The 14,668-nt window shown below is 47.0% G+C and overlaps 1 protein-coding gene across 1 annotated transcript in view; it reads right to left on the reverse strand.

Annotated features, from left to right (window-relative positions):
- FLVCR1 (FLVCR choline and heme transporter 1) overlaps window positions 1-2,695 on the reverse strand; it is an 88,686-nt gene extending 85,991 nt beyond the window's left edge. The window contains exon 1 of the mRNA XM_073628399.1: window positions 1,975-2,695. Coding sequence (XP_073484500.1) covers window positions 1,975-2,571 — 597 coding nt within the window. The 5' untranslated portion in view covers window positions 2,572-2,695. The remainder of the gene's footprint in view (window positions 1-1,974) is intronic.
- Between the last annotated feature and the right edge of the window lie 11,973 nt (window positions 2,696-14,668).

Raw genomic sequence — 14,668 nt, forward strand, 5'->3', positions numbered from 1 at the left:
CAGTCTCCAATCGAATTCATCCCAAAGGTGTTCTATCAAGTTGAGGTAAGGACTCTGTGCAGGCCACTCAAGTTCCTCCACGTCTTTATGGACCTTGCTTTGTGCACTGGTCCAAATCATTTGGTGGAGAGAGGATTATGGTGTGGGGTTGTTTTTCAAAGGTTGGGCTTGTCCCCTTAGTTCCAGTGAAGGGAACTCTTAAGGCGTCAGCATACCAAGACATTTTGGACAATTTCATGCTCCCAACTTTGTGGGAACAGTTTGGGGATGGCCCCTTCCTGTTCCAACATAACTGCGCACCAGTGCACAAAGCAAGGTCCATAAAGACATGGATGGGCAAGTTTGGGGTGGAACACCTGCACAGAGTCCTGACCTCAACCCAATAGAACACCTTTAGGATGAATTAGAGTGGAGACTGCAAGCCAGGCTTTCTTGTCCAACATCAGTGCCTGACCTCACAAATGCGCTTCTGGAAGAATGGTCAAACATTCCCATAGACACAACCCTAAAACTTGTGGACAGCCTTGCCAGAAGAGCTGAAGCTGTTGTAGCTACAAAGGGTGGGCCAACTCAATATTGAACCCTATAGACTAAGACTGGGATGCCATTAAAGTTCATGTGCGTGGAAGGCAGGTGTCCCAATACTTTTGGAAATATAGTGTATATGTGTAGTACAGGGATGGGGGTACTCACCTGGTAGCCCAGCAAGGCGGTGGCCATTATATATATATGAATAAAATATATTTCTGCCGCCTGCGCCACCACCGTGCTCGGCTACCAGGCGAGTGCCAACCCCCTATGCTAATATATATATGTATATTAGTATAGGGTGGTTGGTACTCACCTGATTGCCCAGCATTGCGGTGGCGCACATACAATGTATATACAGGCAGTCCCCGAGTTACGAACATCCAACTTGCGAACGACTCCTACTTACGAACGGGAGGCAGTGTGACGTCTGCGCATACGCGGCCACTTTTCGACGGTGGGAACAACGGAAAACGACGTCTGCGCATGCGCAGCTACTTGACAGAACATCGGAAAACGACGTCTCTGCCGTTCTGCACATGCGCTTCCGACTTATGAACATATTCGACTTAAGAACAAACCGGCAGTCCCTAACCCGTTCGTAACTCGGGGACTGCCTGTATAGTACAGGGATGGTGGTACTCACCTGGTTGCCCAGTACAGTGGTGGCACAGGCGGCGGGCATACAATGTATATATATAGTACGGGGATGGTGGCACTCACCTGATTGCCCAGTACAGCGGAGGCACAGGCGGTGGGCATACAATATATATATATATATATATATATATATATATATATATATATATAGTATAGGGATGGTGGCACTCACCTGGTTGCCCAGTACAGCGGTGGCACAGGCGGCACACATACAATATATATATAGTACAGGGATGGTGGCGCTCACCTGGTTGCCCAGTACAGCGGTGGCACAGACAGTAGACATACAATATATATATAGTACAGGGATGGTGGCACTCACCTGATTGCCCAGTACAGCAGTGGCACAGGCGGCACACATACAATATATATATAGTAGAGGGATGGTGGCACTCACCTGGTTGCCCAGTACAGCGGTGGCACAGGCGGCACACATACAATATATATATAGTAGAGGGATGGTGGCACTCACCTGATTGCCCAGTACAGCGGTGGCACAGGCGGCACACATACAATCTATATATAGTACAGGGATGGTGGCACTCACCTGATTGCCCAGTACAGCGGTGGCACAGGCGGTGGGCATACAATGTATATATATATATATATATATAGTAGAGGGATGGTGGCACTCACCTGATTGCCCAGTACAGCGGTGGCACAGGCGGCACACATACAATCTATATATAGTACAGGGATGGTGGCACTCACCTGATTGCCCAGTACAGCGGTGGCAGAGGCGGCACACATACAATGTATATACAGTACAGGGATGGTGGCACTCACCTGATTGCCCAGCACGGCGGTGGCGCAGGCGGTGGACACCTCTTTGGGCCCGAACCAGACAGACGCCACCCTGGAGGGGAGGCCGAGGATGAAGACTTGGGCCACAGAACAGATGATCTGGGCCAGCATGGTGACGGGGAAGAGGTCGTGCCGGGCGCTGGCACACTTCACCCAGGCGCCCAGGCAGTTGAGTCCGGAGCCCAGCAGGGCAGTGAGGCGGAGGCCCCGGGTGTCCAGCAGCCAGGTGGCCGGGAAGATGAGGGGCACATAGGCCACCATGTACACCAGAGACAGCCAGTCCACGGACAGGGTGGAGACCCCATAGAAGCCGGTGAAGATGGAGCTCAGGATGCTGTAATGGATCCATTGGAAGGCGTTCACCAGAGAGTACAGAGAGAACACCCCGAGCACCAAGAACCGCCGCCGGTACAGCCGGGTCTCCGGTACAGGAGGGGCCGCCCCGGGCAGCATGGCCTGCCGCTCATCCTGCTGCGCTCCCCCGACACACACAGACACCTCGCCATTGCTGCTGGGACTGGCCAGCCCGTCCTCGGCCTCCTTGGCCAGCGTGTGCCCGTTCAGTTCCGTGGAGACCATCCCGGTTCCCGCAGCATCCCTCGCCTGTCTGAGGAGAAAGCCGGCTGACAGCAAGCGCTACACATCCCGCACGGCTCAGCCGGCACGAAGCAACCAATCACTGTACATCTGCCAAAGCTGCCGGCCAATCGGTGCCGGGGAGGCCACGCCCATCGCGGCTCTATGACAGAGAAGGGCGAAGTGACAGATGCTGTGGAGAAAGGTGCGTAGAAGGGGGCGGGGCTGTACGGTCACATGACAGGAGATCCCCAGCAAGGAACACGTGGGTGAATGTGATCTTGACGGAAGATCTGCTGCCTGACATCTGAAAGGGCTGCACCCTCTCCGGGTGGCTTTAATGTGGTTATAAACCCACGTGAAAAAAAAAAAAAGTCCTGCAAGACAGAGGCATAATGAGCCAGTATGCATAGCATTGTGTGCAATAGCATAGCATTATGTAATACTCACCTGAGATCGATTTCTACCAGGTTACTTCCAGGTATCGCGGGCTCTAGCGCTGTGATTGGCCAGAGCCGTGATGACATCACTCCCGCACATGCATACGTGAGCCGCCAGTAGCGGCACACTCGCTGAAGCAAACAGCACGTACGTGCCAGTGCTGCAGAGCGCATGTGCCAATGACATTGGCACACGCACATACAAGGGATATCTCATAAACCGTGCAGGTTTAGGAGATATCCGGAGTAGCTACAGCTAAGCCACATTATAGGCTTACCTGTAGCAAAAAGTGGATTGTAAGAGTTTACAACCACTTTAAGCAACTGGGGGAAGTCTACAAGGAGCGCCACCACTTTTCTGGTGTTATTCCTTTTGATGTCCCGCAGTGCCATCAGCATAGAACTGGTGGAAACCAGTGGGACCCAGTACACCAGCGTTTCTCAACTCCAGTCCTCAAGTACCCCCCAACAAGTCATGTTTTCCATTATTTTGCACAGGTGATTTGATCAGTTACACTGCCTTAGGCCCCTTTCACACTGGGGCGGTGTGGGCATCGGTGGCAAAATGGCGCTATTTTTAGCGATGTTTTAGCGGCGGTATTCGGCCACTAGCGGTTTTAACCCCCCGCTAGCGGCCGAAAAAGGGTTAAAAGCTGCGCTATGCCGCTGTCCTATTGATTTCAATGGGCAGGAGCGGTGAATACACCGCTCCAAAGATGCTGTTTGCAGGAGTTTTTTTTTCTCTCCTGCCAGCGCACTGCTCCAGTGTGAAAGCCCTCGGGGCTTTCACACTGGAGACAGAGCAGCGGCAGTTTTAGGTTGGTTTGCAGGTGCTATTTTTAGCGCAATAGCGCCTGCAAAACGCCCCAGTGTGAAAGGGGCCTTAGTAAATACCACAGCCATGTGCCTTGAGGGAGAGCGCTTCTCCGACAGGGCAATGGAGAAGAGGAGGAGCCAGGAGCGCCGCTGTGGGACCCCAGAAGAGGAGGATCGGGGCCACTCTGTGCAAAACCAACTGCACAGAGCAGATAAGTATGACATGTTTGTTTTTAAATCCACAAACCTCTACATATCCTTTAAGAAACATTGCGGTACACCTATCAACTGTCTGGAGAAATCTGACCAGAAGTGGTCTTCATGAAAGAATTGTGGTCAAATATATGCCTCAGGCACCACATTGAGATGGGCACCACCAAGTAGTGACAGCTGTGTGCTAACTCAGTGCCAACTATTCCTGTGACTTGCACTTCTGAGCACCAGTGCCCCCCATCTATCCCCACTGAGCACCAGTGCCCCCCTTCTCTCCCCACTGAGCACCAGTGCCCCCCTTTTCTCCCTACTGAGCACCTGTGCCCCCCCTACTATCCACACAGAGCACCAGTGCCCCACTGAGCACCAGTGCCCCCCCTCTCTCCCTACTTCTTCCCACTGAGTACCAGTGTCCCCCTTCTCTCCCTACTGAGCACCAGTGCCCCCCTTCTTTCCCTACTGAGCACCAATGTCCCCATTCTCTCCCTACTTAGCACCAGTGCCCCCCTACTATCCCCACAGAGCACCAGTCCCCCAGTGAGCACCAGTGCCCCCCTCCTCTCCCTACTTCTCCCCACTGAGCACCAGTGTCCCCCTTCTCTCCCTACTGGGCACCAGTGCCCCCTTCTATCAATGTAAAATTAAGAAGTGCAGCGCTGGACTAACTTATATAAACAAATAATGATAAACTCCATTAATCAATATAACAAAACCCAGTGAAAAGATATCAATCATTAGTGACAAAACAGTGCATTGAGTGCTCATAGATGATAAGTTTGATAAGTTTGAAAACAAATAAGCAAAAATAAGTATAAATAAGTTTGTGTTATAAAAGTCCAAAAATTATATTGTGTGGATGGATCTGTGAGGAGTGGACGGGACTGCGCACGCCAAAAGTTATCTGCACCAGCGGAGTCTCTTCCTCTGTTTCTCCTTTTTTTGGCACCTGATTATTTTTCTGTGCTGGATCCGTGGGAGTTACTACGAACCGCCCTATGAGAAGAGATCCCGGGATAGGATCGTGTGAGACACCTCCGGCTGCTGGCGGCTTGCCGTCCATGAAGAAGGTTGATGTGTCTGCTCAGCGGTGCCCTTTGGAGTATCCCCACAGTGGTCTATCTCCATCTACTAAGCCTGTTTGGACCCCCCTGAGTAAGGGTGGTCACAGGCTTTTTGGTAAGCCTCCATTTTTATTATCAGGTGGTTGGCAACACTGAATGGTGAAGATTCATCCCTGAACCTGTATAGAACATCCACACAATATAATTTTTGGACTTTTATAACACAAACTTATTTATACTTATTTTTGCTTATTTGTTTTCAAACTTATCATCTATGAGCACTCAATGCACTGTTTTGTCACTAATGATTGATATCTTTTCACTGGGTTTTGTTATATTGATTAATGGAGTTTATCATTATTTGTTTATATCAGTTAGTCCAGCGCTGCACTTCTTAATTTTACATATGTTTTTGGTGCCCTTATATCGGGGTTATAGTATATAGTGGCAGGACCATTTTTTATTCACATTTACATTTGATATTTTTTCACGCACCTAGCGCAATTCTTCCTTTTTTCCCCCCTTCTATCAACACTGAGCACCAGTGCCCCCCTTCTCTCCCTATTGAGCACCAGTGCCCCCATTCACTCCCTACTGAGCACCAGTGCACCCTACTATCCCCACAGAGCACCAGTACCCCACTGAGCACCAGTGCCCCCCTTCTCTCCCACTAAGCACCAGTGCCCCCCTTCTCTCTGCACTGAGCACCAGTGCCCCCTTCTCTTCCTACTGAGCAAAAGTGTCCCCCTTCTCTTCCCACTGAGCACCAGTGACCCCCTTCTATCCTCACTGAGTACCAGTGCCCCCTTCTCTCCCCACTGAGCACCAGGGTCCCCCTTCTCTCCCCACTGAGCACCAGGGTCCCCCTTCTCTCCCCACTGAGCACCAGGGTCCCCCTTCTCTCCCCACTGAGCACCGGTGCCCCCCTCCTCATCCTACTGAGCACCGGTGCCCCCCTCCTCGTCCTACTAAGCACCAGTGCCCCCTTCTCTTCCTACTGAGCACTAGTGCCCTCTTCTATCCCCACTGAGCACCAGTGCCCCCCTTCTCCCCACTGAGCACCAGTGTCCCCTTTCTCTCCACACTGAGCACCAGTGCCCCTCTTCTCTTCCCACTGAGCACCAGTGCCTTCCTTCTATTTTTACTGAGAACCAGCGTCCCCCTTCTATCCCCACCAAGCACCAATGCCCCCTTGTCTCCCCACTGAACACCAGTGACCCCCTTTTGTCTTTGCACTGAGCACCAGTGACAACCTTTATCCCCACTGAGCACCAGTGACCCTCTTTTCCCCCACTGAGCATCAGTGTTATTTTTTGTCCTCTCACTGAGCATAATAATGTAAAAAATAATAAAACTGTAAAAAATGATAAAATAACAAAAATAAAAACTATTGACACCATCCAGTGCCCTACTCTTCCTCACTATTTGAAACATCTACCTGCCGAGTTTCTTGAAAAGCAGTGTGCAACCTAGGAGAATAGATGCTGTTTTAAAGCCAAATGGTACTCACACCAAATATTGATTTGATTTGGATCTCTCTTCTGTTCACTAACTTTACATTTTGTAAATTAATAAAAATAAAGTTAAAATATATATTTCTGAAAGCATTCCTACTTTACAGCATTTTCTCACACCTGCCTAAAACTTTTCCACAGTACTGTAGATATAACCTAGTCTTTGGCTACCAATGATTTATACATCATCCAGTGGAGGAACCCAGGGAGCTCCAGGTGATAGAAGTCTAATGCCCCGTACACACGATCGGATTTTCCGACGGAAAATGTGTGATAGGACCTTGTTGTCGGAAATTCCGACCATGTGTAGGCTCCATCACACATTTTCCATCGGATTTTCCGACACAAAGTATGAGAGCAGGCTATAAAATTTTCCGACAACAAAATCCGTTGTCGGAAATTCCTATCGTGTGTACACAAATCCGACGGACAAAGTGCCACGCATGCTCAGAATAAATAAAGAGATGAAAGCTATTGGCCACTGCCCCGTTTATAGTCCCGACGTACGTGTTTTACGTCACCGCGTTTAGAACGATCGGATTTTCCGACAACTTTCTGTGACCATGTGTATGCAAGACAAGTTTGATCCAACATTCGTCGGAAAAAATCCTAGGATTTTGTTGTCGGAATGTCCGAACAAAGTCCGACCGTGTGTACGGGGCATAAGGCTAAACACCAACTGGAGTGTATAGTAGATACTGGTAATTCATAATAATACAGTTTCAGCCCCTAGATATAACCAAATATTTAAGAGGGACCAAAAACAAATATACAGCATATACACAGTGATTCCCCCAATATACTATGTTACACTTACTGTAGCTCCCTTTAGCCCACACTCAGGTAGAGACAGTCAAAGCCTCCCAGTTCATAAGGTCTTAACAAGTCCAGATCTAGTGATAAAAGTATAACTAAGACCCCTTTCACACTGAGGCAGTTTTCAGGCATTTTAGCATTAAAAATAGCGCCCGTAAAGCACCTGAAAACTGCTTCTCGCGCCTCCCCAGTGTGAAAGCCAAGTGCTTTCACACTGGGGCCGTGCGCTTGCGGGACATGCAGCATCTTTGGGGCGGTTTGGGAACGCTGTATTTAGCGCTCCCAAACTGCCACCTGCTCTTCGGAAGCGCAGCAACATGGTAGTTTTAATCCTTTTTTCGGCCACTAGCGGGGGTTAAAAGCGCCCCATTAGCGGCCGAAAATTGCAGCTAAAACGATGGTATTGCGACCGCTAAAATTAGTGGCGCTTTATCGCCAACTCAACCGTGGCTGCAGTGTGAAAGCAGCCCAAAGGCTAAACTTTTAAAAACATTTTGGACAGAGAGGAGATTGATTAGAACACCTGTCAGATTTTATTGCTAACTTTGCCACCATTAGGGAGATTCGCTCTCTCTATTTGTCCTGTTCATCATTATCATCAAAAGTGAAAGAAAATCCCAAATTTTGGGTTGTGTCCAGAAAAGTAATAGAGGAGAAATCTTCCAATAGAGACACTAACTCTGAAGACCTGGGGGCCTCAATGAATTTCCTTAACTTACAGGGATTTCCTCTCACTTCCTGTTTCAGGTATAGGACAGAAAATGAACAGAAATCTCCCCAATGGGACATAGATGGCAGAAACAAAGCCTCAGCATTAAAGCGGAGTTCCACCCAGAAATTGAACTTCTGCAGATCGGATTCCTCCTCCCCTCCGGTGCCACATTTGGCACATTTCATGGGGGAGCGGATACCTGTCAAATCAAGGTATCTGCTCCCACTCCCGGGGAACTACCCAATGTCGGCCCCTCCTCCTACCCCCCCCCCCCCCCCACTGCCTTCTGGGAGACACACAGGTCCCAGAAGACAACAGGGACCATTCAGAATGTGCAGCGCGACTCGTGCATGCACAGTAGGAAACAGGCTGTGAAGCCGCAAGGCTTCACTTCCTGTTTCCCTTAGTAAGGATGCCAGCTCCTGCACTCAGAGCCGAGGGACGGGTTGGCTTGGCTTTGGGTGCTGACATCGCGGGCTCCCTGGACAGGTAAGTGTCCTTATATTAAAAGTCAGTAGCTGGCGGAACTCCGCATTAAGAACCAAGTTTGCAGTGCACTTGTAGTGCAAAGTGGATTTTCTTTAGTAAATCAACCCCTGTGTGTTTTATATTGATTTTTTTGTTTGGATGTCCTTTATTATTATTACTGTAAGCGCTTTGTAGCACCTTGTGGACAGCTGCTGCAGGTTTTTATCTCTTTTTCATTTTCTACATATCACAAGTATTTATGGTTTATTATATTGTAAAGACGTTTAAGCCAGGTAAGTGAAGGGTTAATGTAGCGCAGCATTTAGAAGGACATGGCAGTAGCACCATTTCCTGAAGACGTGCTGTAGATGAAACACGTTGGACAAAACTATGGCAATTATGTTACTACCGCTCAGTGGATTGCACGCAGTGCGAAATAGGTGGAGCAGCGGTCCTGTCCACAGATCAAAGCTAGTGTACCAAGTGCCATAACAATGTGAGTTTTTTAACTACTGTATTTCCTATGTTAAAATACATTTAACCACACAATGGAGATGCCCCTTTGTTTATGTTGGTGAGAATTTTGGAGAGTAATATAAGGAACTATTGGTGATCCCCGGGGACCTGCAAGCCACAGACCTTTAGGTCACGTAACACCTCCCCGACGAATAAAAGATTTTATTACATGTGGCATATGTTCTCAAGTGCCCATGCGGGTGGCAATATGTAGGAAGAACAACAAGGAAAGTGACCACATTCATAGGTAAACATATAAATAATATAAGAAAAGGTTTAAGGAAACATAGTGTCTCCAACCATTTTAGACTATTCCATGGTGAGAACCCTAAGGGATTGGTATTTTATGGTACTGATTGAGTTACAAGTCATTGGACTCGTTGAGGGACTATTAAAAAAAAGGCAATCTATAAATGACACCAGGTGGATTTAGGAGCTAAGGACACTGCACCCAGGTGGTCTCAACATAGAGCTTGGCCTAAATTGTTTTATTTCAGATTTTTATTGTATTTTTTTAGAAGATCCTCTTTTTTGGCTGTATATTTTTAATCTACATTTTCTAATATTTTTTTATATATGTATTCTTAATATTTCTTTATATTTTCCTTAGATGTCCTACTTTACGTTTTAACGTTGCATGAAACCCAAAATGAAAAATGTACCATATTGCAGCTTACCCATGATTAGATGCGGTGGCTGCATTCGTTTTCTTATTTAGGCTTTTTCCCTCTGTATTCCCCTGCTTATTTGGCCAGTAACACACCTTCTGTATTTGAGTTCCCCCACTGTGAATGAATGAGCACAGGGGGGCACAGCAGACAGCAGGGTTCTCAGCCTGGGGGGAGGGTAGTGTTAAATGAACCATCAGATTTAAATACACTAACAAACTGAAGCCAAACTCCAACTCTTACTTTATAATCAGCTATAGAATTTTTTTTTCTTTTTAGCATAAAGGTTTTACATGAATAAATAAACCATGAAAAAATATATAAAAGGGCGCTAACTAAACAGTCAAATGAAATGTGGACCAGTAATAATTAAGTGGATGAATAAATATAATTAATGTGGATAAAATGCATGAATTTTGAAGTCATTAAATAAACGAACGCATTAAACCAATTATTATGTGATTCAAATACATACAATTGAAATGTGCACAATAATCAAATGTGTAATAAATAATCATAAAAATTCATACATTTCTGTGTTTGGTCACTCCTTAATTAATTCTCCAACACCGTGATCCTGAAATTATAAGTGCTCCAATGCTTAAACCAACAGTGCTCCACCCGAAGTGAATTATGAATGCGCTCACCAGATTTACCCGGCCAACAAATGACCATTAAGCATGGGTATTAGAAATGCCACTTTGCTCAATTCATAGATCAATCTCTATCACCATCATGTTCTGCTCTCTCCTCCATATATGGATGGGTATGGCCACAATCAGAAAAGCATGGCTATATAAAACAAAAGTTCTTCAATATCATGTATCCTCCACAGTATTCAGCACCTGTCTCCTTCTCCCATCACAAGACTGTGAAATTGACTCCTCCAAAAAGAGCCACAGAAGGCAAGTATAGTGTAGTATTGTATTCATTATAAAAGGCTGCACTTCCATATGTCCAATACAGTAAAATCGGCACAAAAGCAGCTCAGGGGTCTGTAGAACCGATCCCACACCGCTGCGTGACGTGCGGCGTGTGTTCCAGCGACCCGGCGCAAGTGAGGGGCTCCTATCTATTTGCGTGTCAAGCCTCTCTTCTATGCATTTCACGCGGTGTGTGCGTCATCAGGAAGTGGGCATTCAGACAGTCCCCACTTCAATGGTTTGTCTCATCCATGTAAACTGATACATCTGGAAAAGAGCTTGTTGTTTTGAAAAACAGCAGACTTACCGGCCAGATCACCAGATGAAAATAGAAGAAAGAAAGCCTAAAAAAAGAGACCTAATGCAGCCATCACATCTAAGAATTGCTACGCTGCAATATGTTTGTTTTTGGGTTTAATTCTACTTTAACATATCCAACATGTTAGAAGGGGAATGAGCCATTAGTTAGTAGCTGTAGTAGTGCCATTTTGAGATTTTGGTTATATTTCCCAGTATTAATAGTATAGGCTTCAGTTTTTATTTTATTTTCACTAGTATTAATAGCATATTGATTGCTAGGTGCCAAGTAGTCCCAAGTAAAGTGATGCACAAACTGTTGGTGCTATATAAATCCTGTATTATAATAATAGTAGCAAGTGTTTTTTGATATTAGGGAAATGTGCAATCTATATTGTAAAGATCAAATAAAAATGTATATACAGTGCTTACGGTAATAATAATAAAGGACATCCAAACAAAAAAATCAATATGAAACACACAGTCTCCTGCAATGTGCTAAAGTGCTCTAGATGAATAAAAGTGCTGAAGTGCTCCATATATATTGCTGTGCCGTGTGCCACACTCCCCTCTTGTGACCCCACTCACCAGAAACAATGGACCCTCAGCTTTGCAGTGTGGGGGTCAAACACGCTGTAATCTGGTGATCCGGTGTTGGTAGGGTAAACTCTGGGACTTATCAGAGGTTAGGAGAGTAATATAAGGAACCATTGGTGATCCCTGGGGACCTGCAAGCCACAGACTGGGACAGAGGTAAAAGGAGTCACAATACTTGGAGCGCTTTCTAGTGACTTTCCTATACAGGCAGTCCCCGAGTTACGAACATCCGACTTGCGAACGACTCCTACTTACGAACAGGAGGCAGCATAGGCGAATGCGTGGCTACTTGACAGAACGTCGGAAAACGACTTCTCTGCCGTTCTGTGCATGCGCTTCTGACTTACGTACATATTCGACTTAAGAACAAACCGGCAGTCCCTAACCCGTTCGTAACTCGGGGACTGCCTGTATACAAAAGAGGTCACAGTCTTTTCCGGTGAGTGAGGGCACCTAAGGGGGTATACACAGAAGGTCACGTGTATGTGAGTGGTGCACTCACAGAAGATTGTTTGGAAAATGGTACTGTTTAACCACTTGAGTACAGGGCACTTTCACCACCTTCCTGCCCAGGCCAATTTTTAGCTTTCAGTGCTGTGGCACTTTGAATGACGATGTCGTGGCCACGCAACACTGTACATAAACAACATTTTTACCATTTTTATGAGACAAATAGAGCTTTCTGTTAGTGGTATTTAATCACCACTGGGTTTTTTATATTTTGCTAAACAAACAAAAAAAGAGCGAAAATGTTGAAGAAAAAAAAACTTGTTCTTAGTTTCTATTATACATTTTTTTAACCACTTCGGCCCCGGAAGATTTGGCTGCTGAAAGACCGGGCCATTTTTTGCGATAGGGCACTGCGTCGCTTTAACTGACAATTGCGCGGTCATGCGACGTTGCACCCAAACAAAATTGACGTCCTTTTTTTCCCACAAATAGAGCTTTCTTTTGGTGGCATTTGATCGCCTCTGTGGTTTTTATTTTTTGCGCTATAAACAAAAAAAAAAGAGCGACAATTTTGAAAAAAACACAATATTTTGTACTTTTTGCTATGATAAATATCCCGATTTTTTTTAAAAAAAGCTAATTTTTTTCTCAGTTTAGGTCTTTATGTATTCTTCTACATATTTTTGGTAAAAAAAATCACAATAAGCGTATATTGATTGGTTTGCACAAAAGTTATAGCGTAGGGGATAGATTTATAGCATTTTTATTAGTTATTTTACTAGTAATGGTGGCGATCTGCAATTTTTATCAGGACTGCGACATTATGGCGGACACATCGGCCACTTTTGACACATTTTTGGGACCATTGGCATGTATACAGCAATCAGTGCTATAAAAATGCACTGATTACTGTAAAAATGTCACTGGCAGGGAAGGAGTTAACACTAGGGGGCGATAAAGGGGTTCCCTGTGTGTGTTTCTAACTGAAGGGGGAGGGGACTGACCTAGAGGAAATGACAGATTGTGGTTCCTAGCTATTAGGAACACACGATCTGCCACTCCTCACAGAACAGGGATTTGTGTGTTTACACACACACGTCCCTGTTCTGCCTCTCGTGCTCGCGACCATCAGCCACGAACATCGGCACCGGCACCCCCGCAGTGCAGCGGGCACGTGCGCGCGCCTGCTATCCCGATCCTGCGAGCCAACGTATAGCTACGACGGTTCGTGGGATCGTGCCGACCTGCCACAGTATAATGACGGCGGCTGGTCGGCAAGTGGTTAAATAAGTAATTTTTCGCCTTCACTGATGTGCGCTGACGGGGCTACACTGATAGGCACTGATGAAGTGGCACTGATGGGCAATAATATGCAGCACTGATAGGCAGCACTGATGGGCACGGATAGGCAGCATTTATAGCAATGATAGGCACTGATAGATGGCACTGATAGGCCACACTGATATGCAGCACTGATGGGCATTGATAGATGGCACTGATAGGCGATACAGATGAGAAGTCACTGATGGGCAATGACAAGCATCACTAATTGGCAGCACTGGTGGCCACTGATTGGCAGCACTGATGAGCACTGTTGAGGCTGCACTGATTGTTAGTGATTGTCAGTGCAGATGTCCCCTCTAAGGAATGGGTTCTCCTCACTCGCTGTCAGCGTGAGGAGAGGAATGCCAATAACTGGCAGTTCCTGTATACATTGGACACAGCTGATCACATGGTAAAGAGTCTACGTCATAGGCTCTTTACGGTAATCAGTGATATGCCGAGGGACACGGCGCACCACCCACTGATCACCACGCTGCACACCCCCACCCCCCGGTCGCTCATGCGTAGCAAGAATGGGAGGATGTCATATGACGTCCCCCCAGATTGAGAGTGCTCCTACCCATCTGTCATTTTGCTATATGGCAGGCGGGAAGCAGTTAAAGGGTTAATTTACCTTTAACAAAAAACTGCCTATACAGATAAGGGGAGTCTGTAGATAAAAACAAACTGTGCAGCTCTGACTACCTCCTGAAGCCTGACTGGACTACACCCAAGATTTTGCTAGGACATTGCTAAGTGGGGCCTAGTCATTACTGCTCACCTCCATCATCACAGGAATGAGCTCTCAAAATGCTGAGTTCGGAGCTACTGCATTGGGAGATAGAGAGCAAGTGAGGGGGTTTGAATCAGAGAAAAATCTCACTCCTGTGATGGTGGAGGTGAGCAGTAATATCTAGGCCTCACCAGGGCCGTCTTTAATTGCGGGCAAAAGGGGCAGCTGCCCAGGGCCCTGTCATTGTTGAGGGGCCCAAAGCAGCTGCCCCTTGATCCCCTTGGCATGGGTAGTCCTGGACCGGGAGCAAGGAGAAACGAGAGCTCCCTGACCACCAGAAGGTGAGGAGCAGCAGGAGCAACCCAGATGCAGCAGCGCCATCCAGAGGCTGGATTCCTCCAACCTCCTCTCCAAGCTCCAACAGCGGCCCGGAGGACAGGCGGATCGGGCCCCCTCCGCCTGGGGACTGGCGGAATGGGGCATGCAGACGGGGACTGCTACCCTGCTCTCCAAGCTCCGACAGCGGCCCGGAGGACAGGCGGATCGCCCCACC

Source organism: Aquarana catesbeiana, linkage group LG04, assembly GCF_042186555.1.
Source record: "Aquarana catesbeiana isolate 2022-GZ linkage group LG04, ASM4218655v1, whole genome shotgun sequence".
NCBI classification, from domain to species: domain Eukaryota; kingdom Metazoa; phylum Chordata; class Amphibia; order Anura; family Ranidae; genus Aquarana; species Aquarana catesbeiana.